The 13469-nt window shown below is 35.6% G+C and overlaps 1 protein-coding gene across 1 annotated transcript; it reads right to left on the bottom strand.

Annotated features, from left to right (window-relative positions):
* Positions 1–8731: 8731 nt before the first annotated feature.
* On the bottom strand, positions 8732–10804 carry LOC116169412. The gene has a single exon (XM_031485495.1). It carries the CDS (start codon positions 10511–10513, stop codon positions 8762–8764), a length of 1752 nt encoding a protein of 583 aa, XP_031341355.1. The 5' UTR covers positions 10514–10804; the 3' UTR covers positions 8732–8761.
* Positions 10805–13469: the final 2665 nt, after the last annotated feature.

Genomic DNA, 13469 nt, shown 5'->3' with positions numbered 1-13469 from the left:
TTCTGTCTCTATTTTCCGGACTATATATGGTCTGGCGCTGCCAATAGCAACAAATACTTTTTTTCTCCAACCACCTGAATAAGACGCTATTTTGTGACAGTGTTCGGTACCTAAAATTGACGTTTTGCGGATTAATCGCTTTCACCATGGCAACTGTACAAAAAGTGGATACTTTTGGTCCTAGTACCAAAAAGAAATTGACCTTGAAAGTTGGCCAATTAAAAAATTACAATCACGGAGATATGTCACATTGAGATCGTTTTACATTGCAGTGTAAGATATTTCTATACATACAAATCAAATATTTTTGCAGTTTCAATGCAAATAATGATGTTACCTATACGTATGTACATGTATTGAAAATGATTTACGCTCGCTATTTTTATTTAAACCATGTGTAACGTAATTTACATATTCGATTAACGTAATTTTAATACGTAGACAACCCGCCGTCGCGCGTAACGCCATCTACTTCAGACCCATTGCACTATTATCTGTCATTTTGAATTCAAAATTTGAAAAAGTTAATTGCAATTAATTTTAATTAAAAAACTGTATGGTAAGTTTTTTATTTCAATACAAAATATAACAATATTAATTGTGTATACAATAAAATGACTGAAACTGATAGCGACATGGATTGCACTCCGTCAGAGATTATAGAAACGGCAGAACATGCTACCTCAAGATTTGCTCCCTACAAAGTCGCGAGAGGTGAGAAGTAAGAGGTAAAAACGAATAGGTTATAAGTTAACCTAAAAACTAGAGTGGCATGACACGTGAGGACAAGAAAGCAGAAGTTCTTATACTATAGTAGTGAAACTGTAACTGAATCTAAATTGGAATATAATTTGAAGTAAAGGGGGTTGGAGAAAAAATTTTATGTTTTATTCGTACAAAAAATGCGTTTTCGGGACTCGGAAGGTTGCTGGACTCCGCTAACGCGTCGTCCAGCAACTATCTTCCTCGTCCCGAAAACTGACATTTTTTGTACTAATGAAACAAATAACTATTTATACGCTGCCAATGGGGAATGCCAACGCACAGACGCCTAAAATGTCAAAGAGCGACGTGCTCACGGTTACCTACCTGTTAACGGTCTGGTTCATTTTGATTCCGATTTAAAAACCATTATTTTGTCGTTACTGTCACCTTGGAAAAAAAATAGCATAGGTAGGTACTCGCATTTTGCGGGGCTAAAGTGACTTCTTATGGACTCTTCAGTATCTCTGCATTCGACAATTTCTGCTTTTTTTATGTACCTATGTACAAAATGACAGAAATATAACAGAAAGATGGTAATACAGAGAGTTCATTCTTTCAATAGTAATGTTGCATTCATCCATACCTAAGGAACACGTTCGTACGGTAATTTAAGCACTTCATTGTACCTAATCAACTAACTAATCATTCAAAAAATGAATGCATTTGTATACATAATTTAATGTTTAGATTAGGAAGACAACAATTTTACAACCTGTTTTGACCTATGATAAAAAAAATAGTGCGATTAATTTCTAATAACTTATTACACATAGAAGTATTTAGATTTATAATAAAATAAATACCTTACAGTTACAGCACATAAGTTCACACAAATTTACTTATTGTAGCATAATGGCGCATTCGGCCTAAAAGTAGGCACATTTTTTAGAACCTAGCAGAACATGATTATGATTGTTCCAAAATAGCGATTCTAGCGATATTTAAATTCTGAAATCAATTATTAGTACTTAAATTACATAAATTAATACTTACTAATCTTGTTTGTGTGAACGAGATCGTCAAGAGATACCAATTTGTAATCTGGTGAATTTTCTGTCACACTGCCTACAAAGTTGGTAATACATACCTACTTTACCCCACAAATTCAGGAAAGGCGCAACTAGAAGTATGAAAAAAATTTAATTAACAAATTTTTGTAGGATAGCTAACGAAACTTGAGTAAATAGTTTGCGCCTAGAATGTTAGGTTTAATAAAAAATAGTGATTGAGTAATTGCCAAGAACATCAAACAATCTTGCTATTGGCGTTATGCCCTATCGTATCAGATTCGCCGCCTGTCGGATTTGTTTGTAAAGAGAATTAAAAGTTTTATTACTAGCGACATCTACTGTTGAATTACCGATTGTTTGAGATAAAGAACTGGGCATAGGGTATTGATAAATAGATAAACGTTGCGCTTTTGTTCGTAAACAACTTCCGCCATCAAACAAACGGGAAAGTTTTGGTAATAAAAGAAGGAACTTATATTCTATGATCTAAATAAAAGAATTCCTTTTCTAGTGACATCTTTAGATATGGTCAAGCAAGCGGTCTTTAGAGAGCGTAATGCTAAAAGTACCTGCGCTCGGGATTTTATAGGATCATATTTCTAATGTAAAACAATCCGAAGCAAATAAACATTGCCGTCTTCGTACACAAAACATGGCATGCAAACGTGTGTGAACGAGGTGTGAATATATGAATGGTGTGTAAATACGAGGTGTGAACTGTACAGGGACCCACCTTTACAGCCGCCCTTACCGTGCATTGTAAACCCCTAACGGTTAGAAGGGTTAAGCAAGGTGTGAAATATGCAGTTCACTTCATGATGGGTTCTTTACTGCTAGTGCGGATAATTATAATGTTATGGTACGGTGATTTTTAATTTTAATTACGTCCGTTTCTATTTATACATTTATATGGTTTAAAGTGTGTACCCACCATTATAATAAGTTTTTCCGTTATCTACCTACTCGCACTACACCTAAACTTACTGTTCCATTTGGGTAAGTATAAAAACTATATAATTTTAGAAAAGATTATACAGTTGCTTAATTATTAATCGCAATCGACCAAATGTTCATTGGGCAATACCCATTTTGGTAATACAATGGAACTTTCATTGATTCGCTTTCTAAAATTAATTAATACACACTGGGCTCAAGTGGCAACGATTTTATTTTATTAGTTTAATTCAGGAAAATATATATAATTAAGTCTTTTCCATTTCTCCACATTTTTGAAAGTAGTTAGCCCACTTAAACCCAAACGAGCATTAAAATGGTATCTATTTGAAAATATAATCTCTTTTAATATTCGTTTAGTACCTATTATTTTGTTACAACACGCAATAAACATGCAATAAATAATTATTAATTTAATATAGTACCTAGGTACCTATACTTATAGGTATAATAATCATTATTATTTTTTATTGAAATGTAATACCACAGATTACACTACAAAATCTGTGGTAATACTAAAGTGTTCAATATAAGTAGTAGGTAGTAGTAAACTCTTAAACATTTTTGAAATTTAATTTTTGATAATTACTTATACGTATAAGAACTAATCTGTTACATTAAGTTTAAATCTCGGTCAGTTTAGCTTTAGATGATTCATAATTTGACAATTTAGAGCTATTTCAATAATGACGTTAAACATTTTTCTTTATTTTACGGACGTACTAAAATTATTTGGAATTCAAGTTTATAAACAAAATTGTGGATCAAAAAAATTTTAAAAAACGTTTAGGTATATATTTTGAATTTTTTTACTATACAACACCTATGCCAACAATTTGTACTTGAATCATTGCAGCTAACGTTGAAAATCATTATAAATTAAATTAAATTCGTAATCGAGACAAAGACAAGAAATTAAATTATCGTTTATTTTTCTATACAGAAGCGATCGATTCTCAAACCCGAAGTCGTCACTTATTTATAGAAAAATAAACAACAATTTAGTTTCTTGTCATTCAGCTTCCTTGTCATCGATATTGTCAAAACTAAAACCTGGAGACCTTCAAAGTAGATTTGTTAAATATTACAAAAAGAAATTAAAAGGCAAATACTGTAATGTTTTAAGTTCAAAAACAATTCATATTTATTTAAACAGTTTTGCCTTAGTCAGTTAAATTTCAATATTTGACGACAAAGGGAAAACCGAGGGGAAAACGCAAAACAATATATTAGTCTTCTATCTATTCCTATGCTGGGTGTAACTCTGAATCTATGTGGGGAACAACACATAATTAAACAAGGTAAGCAATGATTCAAAGTCATGTTTGTCATAATGTAATTCGAAATCTAGGTAGGTAATATTGTATCGAAAGATATTTATTAAACTTGGTATATTAACACTGTCATGCATATACATATATTTTACAATGCTTGATAGGTATACCCATCTAACCCATCTAAAGAGATTTGCACGGATATTTCTATATGGACCAAGGTTTTATGACAGTGTTAGTTTTCGATTCATGGCCAATGGATTAAGCGTTATTATAATTTGCACTATCAAAATACCAAAGGTGTCGGTTGATTTTATCTCGGATTTTATTGACAACTCGTGCACTAAATTTGCTTGAGAAAACCTTCAAAGGCTTAGCTCGAGGTTCAAGAATTGAATTTTCATGCCATGTGTGTGACAATTTAATTGAAAAATCCAGCGCCGGTTCTATAGGTGTCCTTCCCTATATTCTCTCCACACTCTCCACGTCTCCTTAATGCTTTTATCAAGAGTTTTTCTCGTCTCTTCGTCTTCCTTTTTCATCTATATTTCCTTTGCTTTTCTTCCCACATCATTGCGTCCTCCTTCACAGTTATGATGCTTCTTTGATCTTGCCTCTCTCACCCTTGTTCTTTTATGTATGTTTCACTAGTTTTTCACGTCCACTTCACGAATTCAAGTTCCCTATGCCTTTCCCTTCATGATTACTTCAGACCCTCTTCACACTTTCTTCAGATTTCACTTATTCACGTCCGCTTCAAGCTCCCCATTTTCGCTCTTTACTCTTCACTTTATTTCATTAAATCTCTTTCTGTTCCGTTCCTTAGATCTCTCACGTTCTAAATACATCCACTTCAAAACTCTATATTACGCGTAAATCGACTGGTGTCCTTTTTGCACGCCTCATTCACGCATGGTTCACGGTTTACATCCCCTCTTTGCCCCTCCTTAATCACGACTTTTTATTTCTTCACGCTTCCTCCATCCTCCACCTCTTCGTTGGAGCCCACTTGTTGTGGGGTGTGATCAACGTTCGTCTTAGTGTTCGTTGCTCGACGATGTGGCCACTATCGGCGTAGTATCCCTATATAGTGGCCGATATGGACTATCAAAAAATCGTGTCGGCGTTGTAGTCATTCGGCAAAGTGCCCCGACCTCGTCGACCATTCTGAAAAAACTTCGTCTGCAGCTTAGACGATTTTGATGTGTATGGACAAAGTCGAAGCAAGAAAAGCATGTCAAACTCACTATACAGGGTGGGTCATTAGGTAACAAAACAAGGCAAAAACAACAAAACAAAAAACCAAAATAAAAAGTTTAAATCAAAATAAAAGAAAAATAACAATTATTTTAATAAATATTCAAAATGTCTTCTGCGCTGTACCAAACATTTGTTGAGGCGTTTAGAAAAGCATTCTTTAACAGGACGAAGCGTAGCTAGCATTATGGATGCAAAAGCATTACGTATGCGCATTTTCATATTTTCGTTTGTTAGGACTTCTTTGTGTAGGTAGGTACAATTCCTTTCACGCAACCCCATAAGAAGAATTCTAGTGTTGTAAGGTCTAAAACACGCGCTGGTCAATTAATAGCGCCTCCTTGACCTATCCACCTCTCAAAAATGGTTGATTCAAGTCATTCTTTACCGTTTATAGGAAAATGCTATGGGGCACCATCGTGCTGAGATCACATTTTTTCTACGATGCGCACCGAAACATTTTGAGGAAGGGCAAAAGGTTGAGTCGGTACTTAAAAATTCACAGTAAAGAGCACCGTTTAAATTATTTTTCTCAAACTCGCACTAATGGCCTACGATGTATGAGCACGTTTTCATTCTAAAGTCACCGTCCACATAATAAATCAAATATTGGAAACTCGAAAAAGGTGTCAAAATTGTAGCATGTCCTAAATTTGGCCGAGAAAACGTTTCAAGGCTTAGCTCGACGTCCAAGAATTGAATTTCATGCATTTTTCATGCCACGTGTGTTCCAGTTTAATTTGGAAAATCAAGCTCGGTTTCAAAGAGGTAAATTCATTTTACGCAGCTCTTTAACGTTTCCTTTATTTCGTCTTCATTAAATGTTTAACTTCTTATTGACACCTTCCTTGTCTACTTACGGGTTTTATTATTTTCAGTCATCAATCGCGCTTTCTTTGAAACTTTTTAATTAACCTTCTTCCACTCTAGACCATCCGCTCGCGCCTTCTTCTTTCACTCACCTTTCCACAATTTCTTCGTGCCTCTTTTACTTCGTATCACCTTTCTTTTACGGCCTATAAACGCGTTCCCCATTATATTCATTTTCCTTCTGACTTTTGGCAATTTTATAATCAATCTTGTCTTTGGGTTGTCTTGCAAACAAAAACCGTCATTAGGATTATTTGGGTTTTACAAAAAAAAGTGTTAGATAATATAAAAGTCAATGGATTGCGCCAAAGTACTGTTGTGGGCAATGGCTAGCGGTCACTACGTAACCCACAAAGCCTGTCTAACTAGTTTAAAACAAGTCAAAATTGAAGCTTAGAGTTGAAATAAATCTTGGCCATGAATAGAAAAATCTGACATGAAAACTTTATTTGGGCCGCACTTTGGATTCGAATAAGCACACCATTAATTGATTCACAATGACAAAAATTTATTCCCAAACAAAATCCCTGTAAAAACGAAAGGCTTACAATCAGGCGGTCGACAATTAAGAATTTAAAAAATCTTAAATTATTTACAGTTTTTTTCTTAATAATCCAAATAATCTGGTCGAAAAAAGTTTGCCATACTAGGCCCACTTAACTCCACACACAAACGCTCACAGATTCTTAATTTCACTTTGCTTTATAACACAGAATTAGATGACAAACATGAATGAGATGACGTTCGGACGATAGAAACTTTTAATATGTAGAGAATCTGAACAAAATAAATGTCTCGCTGTACACCACAACTGTGTGCGAAACTTTTTCCATGCTCGAACAACACGCGTTAAACTTCTCACACAACCTTGTTTAACTTGCTTCTGCACAAATCTATTATGTAATGAACTGTATCTTCAACTAAACAAATAGGGCCGACTGCCTGAAAATTAGCGTAAAAAGATGTACACGCTCTTCAACCGTTGCGAAACCAGCAGCCTCGTTTTTCGCTCAATCCCGTATTTAATGAAACATCACTTAAAAATAAAACGAACTCCTTCCTGAAATTTCAAATTATCTCTCAACCACAATTAAATTAGATAAACGCGAGCCACGACAAACATCCCCATTTCTTCACATGTAACGCCTAATTCTTCGTAGCACCGTATCTCTTAACAGCGATAAAACACGTGCGTTAAATAAGTTTCGCCTGATAAACACTCCTTATCGCAAAAGAATAAATAAAACTTTCTCAAAGTACACAATCTCGACCAGATGTGTCGGTGCATCTTATCCAAATTGTACAAATACAAAGCGATAAAATTTAAACAAAAAAATTAAACATTTAGAAAATGTCTGAAAGGAAAAACAAATACTGAAGTAGAAATTCAGATGAAACGAAGTAAGTTTGGTTTCTTCGGGAATCATCCCGCAGGTTTACTTAACAAATTGAAAACTTTAATTTGTCACTAAATCGAGATGCAGGTGTCAACAATTATTTTATTATTTGATTAACGTTACGGATTAGTATTAACCATACTCGAGATGTTTGTAATTTTGTATTGCTGTCTGTCTGTCGTCCGCGTGACCCGATAACGTTTTGTTGGTAGAAACATCCGATCGCTCTTGAAAGATTGATCTATACACATGTTCTTAAGAGTGTTTGCCATTATTTTTCAGTTTCGTACGGTCGTATCAGGGCAAAAAAATACAGCCAAAACAATCTCGAGGATCGTTCTTATGCAGTGAATCTGATGTTTATCTCAGTAATTCATAGAGGAAGAAATTGCCTCAGTGATTACCCGTAGACCGAACACTGTGTGTGGAATTAAGCATTGTCAACGAGTTCTCTTGGTTTCTCTTTTTAGCTTTAACGTAGGATGGTTGGGTGAACGCTATCTGCGACCTGTTTTATAACTAGACGACATGCATTGTGCGAACAAAAGCACAAAGAAACCTTACTCACGTTCACACCGAAAAAGACTTCTAATCCATTGTTCTCAAATATTTGTTGAATTCCTTTTGACGAGTTTCTGCTATTATCAAAGTTCACGTGATAAAGTTATCATCTCTAGCATTCTGAACGCGAGTGAGTAGATTGAGGTGGTAGAAGTCAACTTGCAGTAAGCAAAAACCGTGCATTGCGATGCAAGATTAGTAACTGCGCAATCTATTGCATCGTGGCAACGAGTATTAAAAGTCTCTAAAATTTAAAAAGTCCTATAAGTCTCAAGTTTATAAAAACACTAAAGTTGTATACTTTATGATATTTCCAATTCTGCCATCGAATTCAAAAGGAAATTCCTAGAATTCAGGTTCTAAAAATGTCAAAAGTTTTCAAAGATGAAGCCGACATGGGGAGGATAACTTAGGAGAACGAATACGCATGATCGGTTTCTTGAATCCTCTTTTGCCCAGAAGCTTTCCATCCGTATTATTCGACAAAAGACAAATTGCTCTCGGGGCTTATTATATTGCCCTAGGATATTCACCCGGAATAATTTTCCTTTTGCAAATCAGAAAACCTCTCTCACGACTTTTCGTTCATCGAATGAGAGCCTATAGGGACGACAAATAACAAAACTGTCATCGTCCAATTTAATTGACATTTTCAACACATCTGTTTTTGATATTATTGTAAATCATTTTCGGTATAGTTGTGACTATTGTGAACCGACGTACCCAAAACAGGTATATCTAACAGAGATGTAACATCTTCAAAACAAGGAACACATCTAACTAAAATATTTTTGGGACTTACCTCAATATCGTGTTGAGATAAGTTGTTTATCGTTACGTACCCATCGTTGCCGTTCGTTATGCAATGCAGGAATCCCAGAGGTGCTCTCTGCCAGGAACCGCTCGTAAGTTTCCTTGGACAAGTAGGTACATCACCATCGTAGGCGCCTCTTGAAGTAACCGCAACCAATACTTTAGTCCTTGCCTGTACAATGGTGCGGTCCTTGGCCCACATAGGGATCTTGCGCTCGGGTAAATCCAAACCTTTAGCGTTGTCGGCGTCTGCATCAAGAATCCTTACGGTCCTTCCCATAACCAGCATTATAGTTTTTTCATGATTTAAAAACGTTTGACCGACCATAACGGGAACGTCTTGGATGTGAGTCGGCACAATAAAAACTTCGACAGGTAGTTCAACTTCGTCCACCTTTAAATTTACCACTGCACTTCCCAATGCTTTCACTTCACAACCACCGTATCCAATTATATTAACCGTTGAAGCTGAGTACTGCATTGACAATTCCTGAGCTTCTTTTTCTCGAACGAGCACTGCGCCACACCCTGAATCAACATAAGACCGCAAAGGTTTTCCGTTTACCCAGCAGTCAAAAAAGTACGATTCCGCTACGCTTTTATTTCCACTTATCAAATGAGTTTTCACGGTAAATGGAAATCGTCTACACTCTTTTTCCGAATGTCCCAAACGCCTGCACTTTTTGCACTCTAACCTCGGTTTTGGGCACTTATTAGAAAAATGTCCCGTTTCCTTACAGTTGTAACAGCGCGAGGCCCTTTTCTCATTACCGAATTCCATTTTTTTGGGAGAGGAATCAGTCAGGTTCTTTTGGACATTCGCGGTGTCACGATGTGATACCTTTTCGATTGTAGAAATTCCGGATGTGAGTGTCGAAAGATATTCCGCATAAAGCAGACTTGGTGATTCGTATCTTCCTGCTCGCGCTCCCGCCTGAAGCGTCGCGTCCGGAATTCCGTCAATAAGGCACGACACTGCTTTCTTTCCTTTAATCTCGCATGCGTTTATTAGTTCCATTTTTTCAAAATAATAATGCTCCCAAGATTCGTTACTCGACTTTGTGCGCTGAACGAGTTTTCTTAAAACTGTGGCAAAATCGTGATGTTCGGGAAATGATTTTACTAATATCCTTTTCCATTCTACCCAAGTATAATCGTACGTTTTTAAGTTTTCGTACCACTTTTTCGCCAAACCAGTTAACCGATTCTGCATATGGTAAACCGTTGTTGCATCGTCCCACATATTTATCGCGCTTAATTGCTCTATCTTATGAATCCATTTGTTAATGGATAGATTTGGGTTTCCAGGGGCGAATTCTGGTATACATTTGGATTTTCCCAAAAACTGTCTGTTATATACTTTCGTCTCACTTCGACTTCTTATCAATTTCTCCACCAAGTTCTCTAATCGAGTGATTTTATCACTAGGAGGGGGCGAAGGTGTATTTATCTCGCGACTAGTGGATGGCTTAGGGGACACGTACCTTTTTTCGTTGTATAATTTATGACGTCTTTTGGTACCACGACTACGTGATTCGTTTCCGTCTGTGCTTGAACTCGTAGAATCCGAGTCATTTGATGAAGACGACGATCTGGATCTGTGTCGACCCATTTTCTTTATCAAATAGCACTAATATTGCGTGACACACCAAATACACAGAACTATGATTACCCCTTTTCACTACACAGCACAAGGGTGCAATCCCGCCGCTGCTTCTAATAAAAACTAAATATCAAAACTACAGAATTTATTTACGCTTATACAAAACTTCTAATTCCAACGAGACGTAAGAAGAGAATGTCCCCTTTTACAACTTATCCCGTATATGTAACATGATATACCGACCGATCGCCACCCTCAGCCGCCAATGACCTTCTTTTTTTTGTGGCCAGTCTGGATGCAAGTGTGACCCTCGTTGTTTACTTTACATGTACTAATCCTAAAAATAAGATTCTACTGTTAGCGGACAGCCATGGCAGGAATTTAGCAAAATTGTTGGTAGATAGTTCTCTAAATAAAGATTTTACCATAGAATCAATTTTCAAACCCAATGGAAAGCTTCACCATGTAACGCAAGACATTCTGGCGCTAACAAAAACATACACTAAAAAAGATTTTGTTGTAATACTAGCAGGTTCAAATGACGTAGACAATTCCGGTCTGTATCCTAGTGTCAACGAGATTCTAAGCATCATTAATAAATGCCAACATACTAAATTGTTATTTTGCACGATTCCATATCGCTATGATACACAGTCAGTAAACGGAATCATTTACAAGCTTAATCAAAAATTATATCATGTAATCAATAGAGTTGCCACTGGGTCGGTGGCGTTAATAGATACTAATCATAATCACAAACGTGCGGTTACTTAAATATTCAAAGTATAAAGAATAAAACGGACAGCCTTCTGCTACTACTTCAATATTTTGGTAATGTTGACATATTATGTATTGACGAGCATTGGCTGAGAGAGGAACAGTTGTTGCAATTAACGATCGACAACGACAACTATGTAATTGTGGATTATTTTTGTCGATCCCACAATAATCATGGCGGTACAGTGATATTCATAAAGAAGGGCATTCAGTTTGAAACCATTGGCGAAATACGAGACTTGTCGGTGGAAATGAATTTTGAAATATGTGGAAATCAATTAGCGAATCACTCAATAACAATATTATCTTTATACAGGCCGGATCGTAATCAATGCATTTTTCTAGAAAATTTAGAAGAAGCCCTATATATTGTTCAAAAGCATAAAACTTTAATTTTATGCATCATAACGCCCAAATATTCATTATGAAAACTAATAGAATAAAACCTAGTCTATACTTGTGGAGACGTGTTATCAATCAAACTAATTTAAATTCATTTAAACACCACCTACAAAGGATTGACTGGACCCTATACACCATACACAACGTAGATCAGTTCACCAGTCATTTCTTTAAAATTATTCAACCTAGGTATATGTTTTAATTGTTTACAACATTACCTTGGAAAGAAAACCCTAGTAAGGTAAAGCGGAAGCTTTACATAAATATGCGAAACAATCCTCAATCAAATGTCACTGATCACTTCAAGCGCTACAATAAAATATTTAAAAAAGTTATTGCACAAGCAAAAAATGCAAACTAAAAGAATTATAATGAATTCGAGAAACAAAATAAAATCCACGTGGCAAATTATAAATAAAAACCTAAATACACAAACAAAAAAAACTACATCTATTTCTTTAAACCAAAATGGCAAGGTTATTATTAATTCTGAACACGTAGCTAATATTTTCAATGACTATTTTGTTTCCGTTGCGCATGAATGTAGAAAAAACATACCTCCAACATACGAAACTACGAAAGTTATCCCAACATCACCAAATTCGTTCTATTTGCTGCCTGTCACAAAAACTGAATTGTTCAATATTGTAAATAATTTTATTTGTTACTCAGTTGTAAACGTTGATTAACAAGACAAAACGCAAACGGGTAAACGTCATGTTTAAACGCTACTGACTTGTAAAACTGACAGCAGACTTGTAAAACTGACAGCAGACCTGTAAAAATTGTACAAGTTAGTAATCTAGTAATTTCATTGGCCAGAATTACGAAGTCTCTGTTACATGGATAACATGATATTTTAGACATTTCTTCAAGATCAATTTAAGAACTTTACGTTTACAAATGAGTAACAAATAAAATATTGTACATTATACGCCAGGTAATAGTTTTTACTGGCTCTAGGAGATGACAAGCTCGCCTAACGGCTCGCCAGTCAACTTCTATCGCCAGTAAAAACTCACTTACCTGGCTAATAATGTAAAATACTATAAATAATACGTTACTCCTTAAAATAGGCAATGCTTTATTACGAGTACATACATACATTTTATTGCTATCGTCATACATATATCTACTACGTTAAAAAATCATAGAATGTGGCCTGTAGAATCCATAATTTCAACCAGTTCCAAGATTGGGCTACTAGTTCAAAAGTTACAGCCCTTTGAATTTTTTTTCGAAATTGGTTTTTAGTCCTTTTGATTGAGAAGTCTGATTGAAAAAGTACGAATTGATTTGGATTCTACGCACCAAATTTATAAGGATTTAAAGGTTATACACGCCTTTTTTTGAGCCCCGAAGAAAAAATTGTCTCAGATCGACTCGGAAAAAAATTTTCTTATAGAATGTGGCCTGTAGAATCCATAATTTGAAACAGTTCCAAGATTGGGCTACTAATTCAAAAGTTACAGCCCTTTGAATTTTTTTCGAAATTGGTTTTTAGTCTATAACTTTTGATTGAGAAGTCTGATCGAAAAAGTATGAATTGATTTAGATTCTACGCACCCAAATTAATAAAAAAAAGTGTTTTCCCGAGAAATTTTGGTGACTATAACTTTTGATTGAGAAGTCTGTTGTGTGAGATTTGGTCGGGGTTACGCCGGGGTCTCCGCTTATGTTACAGCTGGACAAATTAATGCGATTAATTGTCTTTAAATTCCCTGCCGTATGCCTTGAATTTGATTGCAGGGTCGTTCTCAGCTCTGGATCAGTTTCTTGATCTGCT

This window comes from Photinus pyralis, unplaced genomic scaffold, assembly GCF_008802855.1.
Source record: "Photinus pyralis isolate 1611_PpyrPB1 unplaced genomic scaffold, Ppyr1.3 Ppyr1.4_LG4, whole genome shotgun sequence".
NCBI lineage: Eukaryota > Metazoa > Arthropoda > Insecta > Coleoptera > Lampyridae > Photinus > Photinus pyralis.
This window is presented reverse-complemented; position numbering and strand designations above follow the sequence as displayed.